General features: G+C 43.0%; 1 protein-coding gene across 2 annotated transcripts in view; it reads right to left on the bottom strand.

Annotated features, from left to right (window-relative positions):
• LOC126561657 (homeobox protein araucan-like) overlaps positions 1 to 17,919 on the bottom strand; it is a 99,016-nt gene that overhangs the window by 65,529 nt on the left and 15,568 nt on the right. Inside the window, exon 1 of one of the 2 annotated variants that reach the window (XM_050217943.1) lies at positions 609 to 672. The exons of the other annotated variant lie outside the window; for it this stretch is intronic. Within the exon in view, the coding sequence (XP_050073900.1) occupies positions 609 to 656 (48 nt within the window). The 5' untranslated portion in view covers positions 657 to 672. Of the gene's footprint in view, positions 1 to 608; positions 673 to 17,919 lie in introns of those variants that run through there. 2 annotated transcript variants of the gene reach the window in all.

The following is a 17,919-nucleotide window of genomic DNA, read 5'->3' as shown; positions in this document are numbered from 1 at the left end:
CTGCTCAGTAAAATATGATTCCCCGTAGACAATTTGTTTGGCGTGCAGCAGCAGATGTAGGTTAGTGGAGTGGACAACGAACTAATATTTGCCATCTTTCACCACAAGTAGGGCAATATTTGATTCTCCAATTTAGATACAATTTTTTTTTTTTTTTTGCATTCCTGTCGGAAAGCTATTGGAAAAGTCTTGTTAATGACGGTTGTTTTACAACATTGCGATCCTCTCGGAATAAAGATTTCACGCTCATAATGAGATGTAAATGAGCCGGCTTAAGGAAACAAACTCAAAGTTTGCTCGGTGCGTGTACTATTATTGATCTTGAGCCAAGCGTCGTAGAGCTTAATGCTTCTAAAACCTCAACCCCGAAAACACACATACTTTCCCCCTGAATACTTGCGCTCGTATCGAAAACATTTGGAGACAAAACACAATAAATAAATAAAACCCAAACACCCGTCAAACACACTTGTTTGACTCTTTGAAACTTTCATTCAATAAGTCAAACACCTACCCTACCCTGTTTTTGTACATCCCGGAGCCTGTGGCGTGGGATAGAGGTTCCTCACTTTCTCGACCCTCTGCCATATCCTTCGTACCGCGCTTACCTGACTTGCCGGCGGATATGTGTAGCCAAATTGAGCGTATGCGGCCATTATTCCTGGTATGCACGATCGTTGCTTGCTGCTTTTCACTGTACTTTCCCACACGTTTTTTTTTTTTTTCTGGCACAATGGCAATAATAATTCGGTAATTGTAATACGACGCAAGGGCTTGTAGATGGATTGCACTTATTCTTCCAATACGTTCGTGGTGCGGTTTCTCAACAACTCAATCTAACGCGCAAGGTGCTCACTAAAACATCTAACTAGCACATTCACTACCGAAACACATAAATATCCAGCATTTTTCTTTTTTCTGTCGGATGCCAAACAACACTTAGGTTGATTCCGTTATCGTGCCGAGGTCGACATCCCGGACGTCATATCCTTTGGCGCCAAATGCACGGCGGGACACACGATCCTGTCCGGCTTGTACACTTTCACCATCAATGCCACGATCACGGCAAGGCACCCGAAACCTGCCCAAATGGAACTACAAATTTACCGGTGAGATGCTGGCAGGACGGTTGGCGACAGACGCAACAGCAGACATCCGGCGCGGCGGGAGACGGTGTTTTATCGTTCTTAAAATGTCTTCACTGCAACACTTCATTACCGGAACGGCTTAGCGTTAAATTTGAACCATTCGATGCTGATGTGGATCATGCTTTCGGTTGGATTTGGTCACAAATGTCACACAGTAAACACGGTAAACAAAACACACAAACTCACGACAATTGTGAACAATAACAATCGTAACAGAAATTTAACAAATTGCCATCTAAAACGGAAGCGAACGGATTGGAATCGTAAAACACCTGGCTAAACGCAAAGAACCCCACACGACTAACTTGTTGCCAGAGTTTGCTAGGAGGTAGTAAATCCTAGGTTAACAAGAACCCGTAATTGAAGCACACTAAAACAGATCAAAACTTGGTCAAGCGCGCGCTCTCTTTCTCTCTCTCGCTCGCTCTCGGGAGGTTGTTGTTGGGGTCCCGCGTTGATTTGATTCGCGACCGGCAAGGGATGTTTGTTGTTTTCTTTTTCCGGCGTCCGCTCGTACCGGGAAAGCGGGAAAAACCTGCGACCGGGATGCTTGGACAGCAGGCAACCGATCCACGCGTACCGATTGTTGCTAGCCAGCAGGACGGTGGCTGCTGACAACGGATTCTATTCGCTCACGGAGAAGTTCTCTAGTAGGCGAGATGAGTGCCGGGAGTTACTGAGATTTTTCGTTCACATTTCTTCGCTCTTTGCTCTGTGCGTTCTTAAATTTCACTTGCTCTCCACGCTTGCTGGTTAGAATGTAAGAACCAACCGAAACCCAACCGTGGCACGATTCAACTCGTTCACTTGCTCACTCACGGCCGTGCGCCGTGCTCACTCGCGTTTGTTTTGTTCCTGTTTTGCTCCCCAAAGTAAAGGAACATAGAAATTTGGGGATTTGCAGGGCGGAGGAAAAAAAAAACAAAACAAACTCTTCTTCCGAATTCAATTCATGCAAAGAATATTTTCGTTACACGCTACGGTTTGCGTGGGTGTGGATACAGCAACTTTCCACTCGTGTCACCAGCAACGATAGCCCGAGTAGCACGCACATGCACATTCACACACCCACCCACACACACGCATACACTCACAAACACAAGAAACCCGATATCCGAACGAGAAAACGCACATAAACAACAGGAGCAAACCGGGCCCGAAGCAAATGTTTTTCGAAATGTTTTGCTCGTCTCGAACCGTACTCGTGCGTACAACACACGCGCGCGCAGCAACGATGCGCACTTGATCACGTTTTGTCAGAAACTAAATTTCTCCCAAAAACCCGGGTTCGTGCAACTGCGGCGGCACTGGCCGGCGAAAACCGGAAACAATGTACCAAAACGGGGCGTTCACATTTTCCACCAATCGGCGCTCTATACATAGCACTGCGTAAGCACGCCCCCGTGCGATGCAACATTGCGGCAGGCCACGCCCACCGTACTCAACAAGCGCCCAGCGTTACCCTGCAAAGGTGGAGAATGATGATGGCTTTTCACCGAGGAAACTCCCACCCCCCCTCCTTCCCTCTGAGACAGTGGCCAGTGAGACAGAGAGCAGTATGACGGCCGCTCACGAATCGTTTCAGCGCTCCCGGACTCTCCCGCTCTCTCACCGTGGGTGCAGCAGGTGGGAAAAAGAAAAGCCGATTGTTCGGGGTTTTTCGTGCGCTTGGGTTTTGCGTTACGTTCGGTACTTCATCTCGCGCGATTGCGCGCCCATTCGCGGTACGGCCGCGCGAAAAGGGAAACAAAACCAAAACGAAGCATTTCATTCATGCGCTCGCGTTGTGCACGGTGGAATGGGGTGGGCTCGAAACCGCCTTTTTTGCAGTTTTGTTGGTGAAAACAAAACAAACAAAAAAAAGAAAATGAAGCTCTACACCCCCAACAGAAGCCACACAGGACACACACTCTCATCGAAGGAAGCGCAACTTATCTGTGGCAAGGATGTCTGGCTCTCGCAGCCTCTCGCAGGATCGGTGATATTCTCGCACAGGAATGTCCTTCTGAAGGGGCAGTGATTGTTGTGTCCTTGTCTCAGGCGTGAACGGGTTCCGAAGCTGAGCGACCAAGGATATGCCGTTGATAAGAATGCCGTTTAGTTCCCGCCGGATCTTCCGAACGGGCGGAACAATTTTACGGTACACGTTCCGACACGTCGGACACGATTTTAGGCGCGTGTCTCACAAAGGCGGAGTACTACCGAAAACCAAAACATTCCGTACGGGCACAAGCGCATAAATCACACCGACCTAGCCGGCCCCGAATGGTCGAGAACGGCAAGAAGCAGGGAAATGGTTCAGATTTGATTGAAATGCTGGACGAGGGGAAATGGGACGCAGATGTGGATGCAAGTTGTTGTTGGGCACAGCAGCTTTGGCTAGGGGAAATTGAATACTACTATGACATAACATGGGCTGTAGACAATCCTTTACCCATTCTGCACCACCCGTCCACTTCCAGCGGTGGTTTCTGTGGTTCGATTTCCGTTTGAACGCTGTTGAACGAAAATGGCATTTTCACTCCCATGCTTTACGGTTTAGCAGCAAATTTTCTCCAAACCGAACGTGGCGTCCTTGCGAGTTTAGCACCGACAAACACAGCAGAGTGTCCTTTTCCTGCTTGGAGGATACAGAAGGATACACGGTCCTATCCTGTTAGCCCTTTATCCAGTGCTGCTGCTAAGCCGTTGAGTACGGGGACGGGCCAAGAGTTTTAAATTGAACATGTGTAGATTTATCGTGCCTGTGTCCCCTTTTTCATCTTCAGCTGTAAATTTATCAAATGTTTTGCTGTCGTTTGTCTGTCAACCATTTTTTTTTTTTGTTTGTTAGGTTTTCTTTACGTAATGAACTTTTTCATAAAATATGGCAAGGAGTATTTACCATTTAATTGAAGAATAGTTTTTCAAATATAAACTACAATATTAAAGGGTTTTTCTGATGTTACATGCTTTCTTGAAGTTGGTTTCTTATGTTAGACTTTTTATATTTCATATATTTTATTATCATATTTTCCGACTGAAAACAAATTTTTAAAAAATATCTCGGAAGTTTAGCCGTGCTTAAAGAATCAGGTGCTATCACCTTAAAACGACTCTTCAAGTGTCCTACCATCGGTTTCTACTACAATAACATTGCTGTTTGTCAAGACTGATCATCAAGTTCGGCACGAACATTTTGTTCGCTAAACTCAATCGCTGTTTTACAAATGCAAACCCATTCCGAGGACTCGTTTCGTGTAGTTCAACGCCAAAAGGGGGCGGAGAGAGAAGAAAAAAACATGCAAAACTGGGGGGAAAAAAAAGTTGTTGTCAACTGTTTCCTCTACTTCAAATCAGACAATATTGAAATTGTCATTCGCATGTCATTCCCGTCCACGTTCATTTACATGCTTGTTGTACTAAGCTTGCCATTACGGGTTGTAACGGAAGGGTGTGAGGGGGGGGGGGGGGGGCGGTTTTGTGGAAACCTGGGGAAATGTACCGGGAAGACAACATGGGTTAAAACGATACTTTGCCTACCGATGTTTGCTATTACTTGATCACATTTTCTCCGATCGATAGCAGATGATGTGAGTGACAAAATCAATAGGAAAACTTTTTTTTTGATAGCGAACGAATGGTACGATGGGACTTGGGAGAAGTGTCTAATGACACAATTTTGCAGTAAGCTATTTAAGGCAAGGTTATTTTTATCAGTACGCTTGATTAGATTTATACAACAACTTTATCACAATTGTGCGATATGCACTTAATTTTTCTATTCTCGAATGTTTTTGCTAGCATTGATCAATCAATTATGCATATTTTTTTAAATGTTTTGCTGAAATATTGTCAACATACAATGTATCTTTACCGAGCATACCCGGGATAAGGCAAAAACAGAGAGGAAATGCCCTGTTAATCTAGTTTATAAAACAGTCAACACAAGCGGTGCTGACAATACGGCGGAAGCCGTCATTTTTGAAGTAAATAAATAAAATAAAACTTAATATAGCATAAAAAAGACGAATAATCAATTTTAGAATTCAATAGAAACTCTACAATTTTAACCATGTATTAACTATTTCATTATTAATATGGCACTTCTGAAATTATAACTGAAATTCCAATTTGTGTCGCAATATTTCGATAGCAATAAGCCGTTTTCAATAGATTTTTTTAAATTTTCAGTCAATAAATTAAATTTATTTGACTCAAAAAAATGCAAATTTTTGTTTGATAATATTATTTGTTATAAGTCTAATAAAAGTATCAAAAGTAATGGTTTCAAAATCGGAAATAAAAGTGGTCTTATTGACTGGTTTTGTATATGTTAAACAAACTCTTCCATACAGGGTTTACCGAATCACTTTATGGTTTGAATGATGTGTTTCGTCGATTCTGAGACACATTTCCATTTTTGTCTAGTAATTCTATTCCAGCCATATGTTTTTTTCAATCCTTCCATATGTTAAACATTCGAAAATCCCACAAGTGCGTGGATCACGAATACTCGATTTTCATAGTTTCTCTCGAAACGAGAGGAAATATGAAATCGATATGTTCGAAACGGTTTTACAATACTTAAAAATTTAAAATATATTATCATTTAAAAAAAAAAAAAACCACCAAAATCTTAGCTTGTTTACATTTCATCCAGGTGCGATTTGACATTTGCTTTTGGATTTGAAATAGATTGGATCGGATTGGATTGAAATAGGATTGAAAATACACATGGGTGAAATGGAATTACTTGTCAAAAAAGAAAATACATCTTACAATACGAAATACACCGTTCAAATCGGAGATTCCATTAACCCTTTAAGAAACGATTACGAAAACAACATGCAAAATTTGCTATGCTCAAGACAACGACAGAATGTGCCATTAAACGTAAGAAAAGTGGTAATTATTTCATCTGGAATGTTAAAGTCCTTTATGTATGATTTCAACTGTTCAAGTTAGTGCAACTGAACTAGATTGACAGGCAAAATTAGGATTGCGCTCATCATAAAACGGTGACGGAAAAATGTTATCTCGACTTAACCTTTTTCTTTCACAACCTTGCACCAGTAGTTATTCTGTAACCTTGAGGAATAATTGAATGTATATTTTTGTGTCTGAATATAACACTTTTCAACTGATTGTCTATGGAATGGTTCAAGTACAGAAGACAGACAGGAGGCTACAAAACTGGATTTTTGCTGGCTAATCAGTTTTAGTTCCTTCCCTTAACAGTTCAACTTTGTCTCATGCTTCTGTGTAATAAATGTTCCAAAGTTTCAATAATTTGTTTTAACTATTTATGACTGATAAAGAAAATATGTCAGAACAATGATTTTTCGTAAAACCTTATTTATTTTGATTTATTTACATCTCCATCGACGCAATATCATCCCTTTGCTCTTGTTTATTAAACACTTAACCACACCACTTTGTTCAACACGATTGCTTAGCATTGCTTAGCACTTACACATCACACACACACACACACCATTGGATGCTAAATAATTGTTTCATCAAATCCGAAGCTGACGATGTTCAACGACGTCCCACAGCAGCGACAAAAAGAAACCTCGCGACCCGTTTTCCCGCAAAAGGGGATAGCCGAGTGCGAAATAAAATAATCCCATCAAATGGCGATTAACATCATCTTTACATCGTCTAACTTAATCCGATGAGTAAACAAATTTTTATCCCACCGAGGCGCGTATCGCTTTTTTCTGTTCTGTCTTTTCCCGTTTTTTCCCTGCCCGATTTGTTCCCATTTTTGTGTTTGCGTCGATGCTCCACCGAATCCATCCGATCGGTATGTCGGTCTTCGAAGAAAGGACATGTTTGGCGAAACCACCAACAAAAAAGAAAAAAAAAAAAAGGTCAACCATACTCTTGACAACGAGAATGATGCTGATGATGATTGCACTCCCTTGAGGAACAATTCCGGACAGGAAAGTAAATAGACTACCCTAGGTTTCGGTGCTCGACCAGAGTGTGCGGTCCTGGGAACTCGGATATGACGGTTTCATCCACACACACATGGAGGTTGTGTTCCATATTCGCAATTTGACTGCCTTTTTTTTTTTTTGTCCATGGATTGCTATTGCATATCCTTCGGTATGGTTTCAGCCAGCGTCAAACGATTGCACTGTTTGCGGTGTGCCCAGCGCAGCAGTTGTTCACCCTCCATCGGTGCTTGATCCTTTAAGCAGCCGCCATCAGCCACAACGGTGACGGAGTAACGGGCGAACCAATATCCCCGAGATCTCATTTCCAGGTGACACGAAACAACACTTATTTGCTTGCACAATGAGGAGCGAGAGTGGTCGGGTCTCTTATGCCCGAGCCACGATCCGTACGCGCTCAAGTGCCGTTGCTTTCACGTGGTCTCCTGGGTCTGGGACGACCAGGACTGCTGCTGCGGACTGCCTTTAGGCCAAGGGTGAAAAATCCTATTGCACCAACGACTGGCCCTGTTTTTTTTCTTGCTTTCGGTGGCACAATTTTCCACCACACAGAGAAGGGAGGAAAGATTTTTATTTTTATACTTTGTGTTACCAAGCATGGGGCAAAGGGGAGCCCGTTTGTGGAGCGAGGCGTGGCTGGAAACAAGTGGAAATAGTTGAACCTTTTTTCGTCGTTCCTTTTCTTGTTGGAGGGGGGAGGGGGAGGGAGGTTTCCCTTTGCATGCGTCAAAAGTCTCATGCTAAAGTAATCCCTGTTCGTTCGTGTTCAAAGGATAAACGGAACGAGAGGAAAATCCATTTGCTTTAGGTTTGTGCTGCTGTCCGAAGTTTGTTAACGGTGAATGTGACAACAGCTATGAAAATTTGCTTACGCACTCTTTTCGACAATCCTTGCCTGATGCCCATTGTACTCTGTGCCATATAATAAAGCATCCTTGTGGTTGTAGAATGGCGCCTAAGTATAACCGTTGCAGTAACAGTGCATTATTAGACATGGAATTAATATTGTACAAATTCTTAAGCAATTTATGAAAATAAAAAACTTTTGTCTACACAGCTGTTTTTATATTGAAAGCACAAAATACACAAAATATCATTAGAAAATAAGTTGCTAAATTAGGACGCATATTTATCTTCATGCCAAACATTTGAGAAGTTTAATGTCTAAACTCCGAACCACTCCAAAGTAGAACCGACGGTAAAACATGGACCCTGGACTTCAAGATATCCAGCTGTCCACCTGTCCAACGAACGCGAATGCGAAGAGTGGTCAGAAATCGTAAAATCTCGTTAGATCGCTGTTTCCAGATAAGCGATTGCATTCATCCCAATCAACGGCTTGCACCTCGCACCAGTGCAGCAAAACGAGCAAAACCAAATGCCATTCACCCAATCACATCACGCGAAAGTGGCGGTAGCGGGTGGGAAAGTGCAACCGACGGTTGAATCCGACGACAAGTGTACATTTTCACAGGTATTACCTTCCGGATAGAAGTCGAGCATCATATGTACGAGTAGTAAAAGTAGCAGTAGTGGCAGAAGGCTTTACTTGCTACGGCTATGAGCGGTCGAAAGTCTCCTCAAAGAATACTGGAATGCCCGTACGCCCAGCGTCCCAGTAGCGGGTTATGTTCGGTATGATGCATGGCAAACGGTGTTCCAGCGCCAGGGAACCTTGTGCGAGAATGGGATTGTGCGAGACCCATACAAAACCCGATTTCCACTTCTTAATTCAATCGATTTTCCTCCAACCGGCACCCTGGAACAATAGGACAAAGACGAGATGCCGTCCGGTCCGGTCTTCGATTGATTGCCTTTCGTGTCCCGCTGAATTGCGCACATCCGTACGCTACGGGAACGGCAAAAGGGAATTTGTGGACATTCGATACGGCAAATTGATCCACTTATGTCTCTACACCTCGCTCTCACTCTCTATCTATTGCCCCGCTCAATGGACGTGCTGGATGGTTTCGGTTTTCGGTAGAACGTTGTGATCACCTCCTCCTCCTACTGGCAGGAGATGGTAAGCGTGTCTAAGGCCACACGATACCATCCCAGCCGTCAACGACAAAGGATGAGAAGCAGGCGCTTCAAGCATAAGTCATAACATCGTACAAATGATTGGCCGCCTATTGCCAGGGACCACATAGGGCAATTGGTGGACAGCGTTCGATGGTCGGAAATTGGAAAGTGGATCCAATTTCCCACCGAATCCGAAACGTACAGCAATTGTGTCGTTTCGAATTGGAGTATTGGATGTGATTACCATACGAAACGAAATCACAACTAACGCCTTCGAAATTGAGTTTAATCGAAGCTCTATTTTATCGTTCGAATGATGTTTGTTTCACGGTAAATTAAGTTAACCGCAACCACAGCTGGATGAGCATTGTGGTAGAATGGTGATAAGATTGCTGGCTTATATGCGAAGTATGTTTTAGATTTTTATTTAATTTGCTTGACAAAACTCAGCAGATTTCGAATTGATTAAATGATACGAAAACAAGCATCTATAATTCCTTTTTTGACTTTCACAACCTCATTCTTTCCTTACTTGTAAAGTACGACTCCGGACTCCGGTCATAGATCTAATTGGAATAATTTCAGCTCGAAACCTACATCTAAGCTTCCTCTTCTTATTCTTTGGCCTGCTCAAGATTGCGCACGTCGTGTCGGCATGGCCAGGTCTCCAAGGAAATTCGGTCCAGGGTAGCAGTCCTCCATCCATGGCTGCATCCGATCTTCGACAGATTAGACTCCACTTGATCCACCCAACGAGCTCGCTGTGCTCCTCTACGCCTCGTGTCGGGTCGCTGAAGAGCACCTTCTTGGTGGGGCATGAGTCCGGCATCCTCATTGGGTTTGACTACCGTCAGGATATCAGCACCGCCAAAGATAGTCCTTAACACCCGCCGTTCTAAAATGGCGAGTGCATTGGCGTCCTCCGTCAGCATAGTCCAAGACTCGTACCCGTAGAGGACTACCGGAGTTGTTGGAGTCTTCTGGATCGCAGGAGTTTGTGGAGTCCGTAGTAGGCACGATTCCCGTGTACAACGCGTCTTCGGGTTTCGCCGTTTACGTTGTTGTCCGAAGTTACGATCGTACCAAGGTAGCAGAACTCCTCTATCACCTCTAGATCGTCGCCTTCAACTGATACTCTGCTTCCAAGTCGGGCTCTATCACGGACAGAGCCTCCTGCAAGCAGGTATTTTGTCTTCGTCGCATTGATGCTCAATCATATTCTATTGGCCTCGCGTTTCAGTCGGGTGTAAGCATCGCACACCGCACCTACATCTAAGCAGCATTCAACTTTTCTCGGGCGATCCTTTGCTTGGCTTTGGTCATGGCTAATAATCGCAACTTTTCTTATTCTTCTACAAGTCACTTTTCTGGTAGATGTATAGATATCCTGCAGATGCTCTGTTTTGACTACACAAGACTTGGAATTTCTCCGAATTCTGGTTTGTCAAAAACATTCTAATGCGCACCCAGAGGTCTATTAAAAGTCTCTTCGATCAACAACGCTTTCACTACCTTAAGATACTGTCAGTCGTTGATTCGATACGAATTTAGAGAGAAAAAGCGGGTTCAAAACCCACCCATAATATCCATCTTCACAGCTTGGATGGATGCATTACCGACAGGATGAAAGTTACTGCAACTTAATTAAGCCTCAAAGTTCTTACTTTACGATCACACAACACTGGGACCAATATCTAATCTCTGTCAAACGTCTTCTTCCCTCTCCGGTAATGAGCTGATGTTGGTTCTAAGTTGTTAAGTCGTAGTTGTCAGGATGTTCCTCCTTGTATTAGCTTCTTAGCTATGTTAGCAGCACAGTTTTGGTCTTGATAAACACCTCTCTAAAGACATCTATAAATGCTCTGCCTTTATAAATCTATAAAGTTTCCTATGTTGTTGAAAAGTAGCAACAAAACGTCGCAAATCTGTGTCAAAAAGTCCTCCCAAAAAAAAAAACTCTAGCTGTTTGTGGTTAACCCTCCATTAAGCTAACAATATTGTTAGACCACATAGCTCAATCTTCTTTTGAACGCTCTCTTTACCACCAACGTCGTACGGTGTGAAGCAAATCTTCCTTTCTTCAACTCTACGTATCGCCCCGGGAACAGCGCAGATGATCATTATTTGCTTCTAAGAAGGTAGATCCTTGCACCTACCTCGATGTCAATTTGTCCATTCATTGTCCATGTTCTGGTAGGCTTTTGGCATGTTAACCTAGTGCAAAACAAACAGAAAGCTCGCACTCTGTGTGCCTGATGCGGGTGAGAGATCGGCCTTCTCTCGCAATCTGGGACGATTGCTCTGTTCTGCAGCAACCATTCGTAGAACGGATCGGAAGGCATGAAAAATGATCTAAACCGAATGGAATGCTCTGAACGTGCTCGTAAAAAGTGTCGTCTCATTTCCACCGGATCGGACCTGGGATCAAAATCAAAACAAACACCAACCATGAAATGAGCATCTCAGCAGCAAGCGAAGCGTACGCATGTCACGTTGCCTGCGCCGGTTGACCCAAAAATCACCCACAGACAATAAAGGAGAAAGAATTTGACCATTTGCTACATTGGACCGGTGATCGCCAACAATGGGCCGCAATAATGGGTCACAGTGTGAACGAGATCAAAACAACACTGAGCGAAAAAACACAAACGAACGAACGAACCAGTCAATCTAAGTGGTTAGCAGCCGAGGCTAGAAGTGTATGGCGAGAAAGGTGATCCGGCTAGAACGAATCCGAACGAACCAGTGGAAGGCAAATAAAACGAATTGCATCGTCGCATCATAAACCAAAGGACCCAAAGCATAAAACAGATCTGAAAGACACTTTCGTTCTCCGTGTTGTCCGGGCTGATGCTGCCTTCGACGTGATCCTCACGGACGGATGAATGGGTCGAAGGGTTTTTTTTTCTTCTTTCGTTTGTATTTTTTTGCATCTTGCTTGTGGACAGTTTTATCCAGACACAGAATAGTAAAACATGTGCGTGCCAGTGTGCAAAAAAAAAAAAAAGGTGGGGGAAATAGCAATAGGAAAAAACGAATAAGTTCAACCTCCGGGACGTGTGAGGTCTGTAGTGAAAATCTGGCCACCGGCAAGAGGGTAGGACACTGGAAACAGGGACAAGAGGAACAAAAAAAAATCCGAAAACTTAATTTATGTTTGCTCTTTTATTGTTCTGTAGCAACGGGTGATTTACAACGGGCAAACATTCTTTTTTTTTTTGCTTTGCTTTCCAAACCCATGCCCTGCCCCGGTGGGTTCGGTTCTCATTCAAATGTGTCCACTGCGGTGCATTGCGATCTTTTGCGATTTTGCAAATTTCTTTCCTTTTTTTTCCTCGCTTTTGGGGTGTAAAGTAGTGCAATTCTGTGTTTCGCTGTGCGTTCGCTTTGCTGTTCAGTTTTAGCCCGGCTCACCTTCACATCCCGTGGAAGCGTACGAGATTTGTGGTTTACGTTTACCACAAGGATGGTCGCGCAGGTTCACGTGGGGCCCATTTTTATATCCTTGCTCGTTTTGGTTTCGTTCCGTTGTCGGGTCTCGCTGTGCCACTTTTGCTAGACGACGGCTTATTGTAATCAGCGTAAATTGAAACCTGACTTAAATTGCATTTCCTCCATTCGGTGGCTTACCGGTTACCATCGTGCTGGGTGAATCCTGTTGCTATAGTTTGGCTGTTGAACAGCGCTAAGGTCATTTTTTTACCACAATTGAGCAACAAAAATAGCTAAATGGTTTTGCATTCATGTATGGTTATGTTTTACTATATTTTCTTTCAGTGCATTCAACGGGTGCATGTAAAATAAACGAGTTTTAGATTGAAAAGGAATATTTTAAACAACTCAATGGATTGAATTTTGCTCGATTTCAACATATTTTCGTGAGATTCCGGGCAATCTTACTTACTTACTATCATGCACAGAATATTTTTCAAAGTTTGATCGGAAGCTCTGGCCATGAGTTCCAAGTAAAAATGAAACCAGTAAAAAATATAGTCTTGATTCTCTTGCCTGGTTCCTCGACTGTCTTTGCCATAGCTGATTCAAACTGCTTCAGCTGTCAACTCTGTAATATTTTACCACAACAGAGAAAACAGATATCGTGCAGAAAACGCAAATATAATGCAAAAGGTTGGGTGGATAGCACATACAATCGTCAGATTAAAAATCTTTAACATAAGTATGTTCTTTAAAATTATTATTTGAAAAATACCTATGAAGTACCTGTGTTTCCTTCAAAATAAATAGATCAATTGGTATCATAAATAATGCAAAAGGATTTTCATCAAATCAAAGTTGAAATTGATGGACGTCGTAGTTGGAATCGATTACCACAATTGGAGTATAAAAATGAGCAAAAGCATTCATAAAACCTTTGTAAGATGTCATGCTTTATCAGATCAATATTGCATATGGCTGTCGCTTACTTTTTGCCACACATCAATGTAATATTGGACACTTAACATTGCGACGAAATTGGACCGGACGGAAGCGTCAATTCCGGTCCGGCTAATTAAACGCTTTTATCCAGCATCCGCGCGGTCGATGATGTCGATCGCCCCCGGAGAAAGAAGCTGATGGATTAATTAATTAGTCATAAATCATAAACATAAAATTAATGATCCTATAAAACCGAAGACCAAAAACACAAGACAAAAAAAAAAGCTTCTACCCACCACTGTACGTGGACAGTGTTTCGATTTTTCCCTTCCCGTGCGAATCCCGCTCCCCCAATCTAGAGTACCATTTCCGCTGGCTTCAAATTCGCCTAAAAGACGCAACGGAACCTTTTACCTTTGACCAGCAGCGCCACTCTATCAGATGGGCAACCAAACATCCCATAAACCAACCGCGAACGTACCGGATACGCACGGGGAATGGGGCAAAACAATCAAATTTATTACACAAATTTCCTCTCAAGCAAAGCGCTACCGAAGTAAAACAATGAGTGCGTCGCCGCATCAGCTCGCAGCTAGGTTGGGCTGGATTTTGTTTGTTGCGCTGCCTGCTGCCAGTGACGGTGATGGTAAAGTTAAATTTTTCCTCCCTTTTATGACACATAATCGATCGCCTTTTTTCCCAAGCCGTTACCAAGTCGTATAACTTGTTCGACTTCCAACATTACATTGAATTATCAAATACTTTGTAAAGTTTAGAAAAACATTACCGACGCAATGAAAACTGTAGAAAAAAACGTTACCTCATATAAAAATACAAGATACATCCAGATCAATTATCGCATTCGTACTTCCTTCTATCTGCATTCAAAGAAATTGTATTAAAATGTAGCTCACAGAGCAATCTCTCTGCAAATTGTCCTACAAATCGTATCTTTTGTATTGGTTTGCTGCAGGAAATGTTTCCTTCTATCAAGCTCAGTTATCATGTCCGCTTATCGTTGCGATACGCTGAACGAAAACTTGTGGTTCGCTTTTCTCTGGTTTTCTTCTTAAAATAAATTGCAAGCCAATGACCTTTTGCTTGGCACTATTGATTAAGAGCAATCTTTCAAACAAACAACGATTCTTGTGCATCATTTGATTGCTGACCAAATACTAAGATCTTCATTTACGCTCTCCCACCGTCCGGCCTGAGCTGTTGGTGTATTTGCCGTTCCAACACCTTCACCGTGAAGCACGGACTCCGAAAAAGGAGACCGGAAATACCGAACAAGCTTCAGTTTTATCTTGCCCTTCAATCGATTGGCTGCAATCATTCCGTAATGATGGCGTCAGACAAATCCGACGAAAATCTTTTTTGCAAAAACTCAATCCCATCTTAAGCCCCGCACCCGACGGTTTTGGCAGAAAGCTCTCCGCAACCGTATGCTTTCCACTAATGGACGGTGCCTGCCGGATGGAAATGGGGTTTCGGGAAAATCGGATTAAATTTACCACAACAACAAAGACGTCAAAACGCAAGGACGGGATGCCTACCCGAATGTGCATCTGCAAACGTACGAATCGATGCACCAAAAAAGAGGAAAAGGACGCACCGAATCGCTTGACGCCGTTTACGCCAATTGTGCTGCACGGAACACCTGAAACTGGGTCCTGGATAGCATGGGTAAGAAAAGGCGCGAGGATGCAAACGGCAAGCGAAGGAACACTTTTTCTTCTGGCAAGGATGGTCGACGGTGATGTGTCTTTCATTAGGAGTACCCTTTTTTCGCTGTGACGTTTCCTACCTACTAGCGGCTACCATTACGCTTAGAGCGTTCCGAGTCCTTGTTTCCGTTTGTTTCCCGGTATCCTTTCCTTTCGAATACCATCGTTGGAATCTTTCCGATTGGATTCAGTGTTTTTTTTTGTCTGCTTTCTTCCCAAGCGAAACGTTGTTCCTGAATCTCGAACGAAAACGATTCGAAGATCGTTAGGAATCGCTTTCGTCTGTCGTCAAAGTGGATTAGTAGAGACGATGGCATACGATGCGTTGACGGCGGCACAGGATTTACCGACCGCAGCAGATCCTGCAGCACCACCAAGCAGGGGACAGGTACGAGTGGTGATTTGGGAAAACTTCACGGTCCGGAACGGGTGGCTTGTACGAGTGGCGTATCCTTATCATGGGGCGTAAACATTCGGTAAATGAATTAAAGATAACAAAGTAAACAACGGCCCCGTCAAATATCCATTTTCCTCACACATATGTACACCGTGGGCTTGCTGGTCTCGTTTCGGGCTGACGAGACCGCGACCGAGCAACTCAACCTCCGCCGCGTTGTTAAGCGATCACTCGATCGATCGCAGGAGCGAGCGAATGATGGGGCGGCGAAGTACGGCGGCGGTATCTTGTGTGCGTCGAGCCGTGTGCATGAGCGACCAATATTGATTGCTTGCTGTCGCTGTCGTCGCCATCGACTCGCGGCACGTGAAGCGCGAAGCGAAGAAGATGAAGAGCGCAGTTGGCGGCAGTTGACAAGGCACTAGATTATCAATAAAAGTGCCGCACTTTTTCAATCGACTCTCCTCAATCATCATCCTTCTGCCTGGTGCCGCAGTGTTCACCCGTCCCACCCGTCGCCAAGAACGGCCCGGTCTGCGTGTTTGCGTTCGCGGCCGCCTTCATACTGACACACGGGCGATGGTGACACAACGATGGCGACGACAACGGTGGGAAGAAATCGTGAAAAGTATTCCGAACGCCTTGATGACGATGATGTATTACCTTGACGTTTGACGACCAGGACCAGGGGGAACCCCCATTGATGTCGGTTCCCGTCGATCTTGCGTCTTGCAGCCCGCAACCTCTACCAAACCCGTACGAAGTGCGCCGCCGACACACCTTTCGCTGGTGCCGCAGCAAGTATGGCAGGACGACGACGGGACGCAGGTGGGCAACGGATGGACTGGACCAGCTTTTGGGAGGAAATTGATTATGATCGAATGTCTATTGATGGTTAATGGGGAGGCAACTCAAAGCAGCAATTAAGTAATTAGCAGTATTCAAAGCCAATGCCAATTATAGCACGGATTTTTGATCGCAACCAACGTAAACTTGCCTTTTTTTTGTTTTGGTGAAGAGCAAATTAACCCAGAGCTTTGCATTGAATGATGGGAACCGTACTATCGATCGATAAGTTGAAGTAATAAATTCTGCACCAAGTGAAAGGTTATAAACCGACTTGATAACAGTGTTGATAACAGTGTGGTGCAAATGCAAAACAAAAATTGTAAATAAAAATATTACTTGATGTCATGAATGTTTCCAAATCACGGAATAAAAAGTAGAAGAATACAAAAATGAAATAACATCCTGGTTAGGTTAGGCCAAACTTTGAATAGGTCACGCTAGCTTCTTTTTTCATAAATTAGATCTACCTATAACTCACACTCAGTCAACTCTGACTTTGGTACACTATATCACTATTGCAATGCCATCAAACCTCTCGATCAGACACAGCTATATTTGGGTAAAAGAAAGTCCATAATTTCAACATGTTACTCAAGATCCTATTTTTGATAAATTATTCCCAATATTTATCGTAACAATGGAATATACATAAATACGAGACTCTGATTTTTCTACTTGAATTTAATGAAATATTTCTAGTGGATGCATGTAAGCTATCCAGAACACCTTTCCAACTTTTTGAAGAGACCATTTACAGGCCAAAATGCATCTCCAATCTGCAAAGGTTCAGAGGACGATTGTCACAATTTCGTAAATACATAAACATTATCCAAAACCGCTAAATTATGGAAACCGCTTGCCATGTCAACGGACATATCTTTTTTGCTGATCAAACTTGTCCGAATAAATATTAGTCCATAGCTTCACACGGTGCTGATTGCACAGCAAGAATCTTTACTAAATTATTTTTTGTATAATTTCAAAATGTATAGATTTTTTTTTTTTTTGTAACGGCTCTACGTCGTATTGTCAACACCGCTTGTGATAAAAATGTATCCAAATACTAGTTAAATAATTCAGTGGCGAGGTATCGGTAAGACTACATACCTAGCATTTTGTAGTGCTTTAGTATTAGTAGAAATAGTAGAAATTTCAAATAATAACAGCTTTTCTATTCCTGAGACATTTCATCCGATGAAAATTTTGGTTAGACTCACAATAAACACATCATGTTTTAAGGACACTGGAGTTTTTTTATCTGTCACTCAACTTACTCTATAATAACTTAACGACAAAGTCTAAAAGTACTTATCTCACTTTGAAGTTATCTAGTAGTTGTGCGGAAATAGAGTATAAAAACCATTTGTAGTTATAATTTTGCAAATAAAAAAAATATGTCTACGAAATATGAATAACGAAGACGTTTCAGAACAGTTGTAGCTTATACTGTGTGG

This window comes from Anopheles maculipalpis, chromosome 3RL, assembly GCF_943734695.1.
Source record: "Anopheles maculipalpis chromosome 3RL, idAnoMacuDA_375_x, whole genome shotgun sequence".
In the NCBI taxonomy this organism is placed as follows: domain Eukaryota; kingdom Metazoa; phylum Arthropoda; class Insecta; order Diptera; family Culicidae; genus Anopheles; species Anopheles maculipalpis.
The sequence above is the reverse complement of the archived record's forward strand: the minus strand, read 5'-3'. Positions and strand labels throughout refer to the sequence as shown.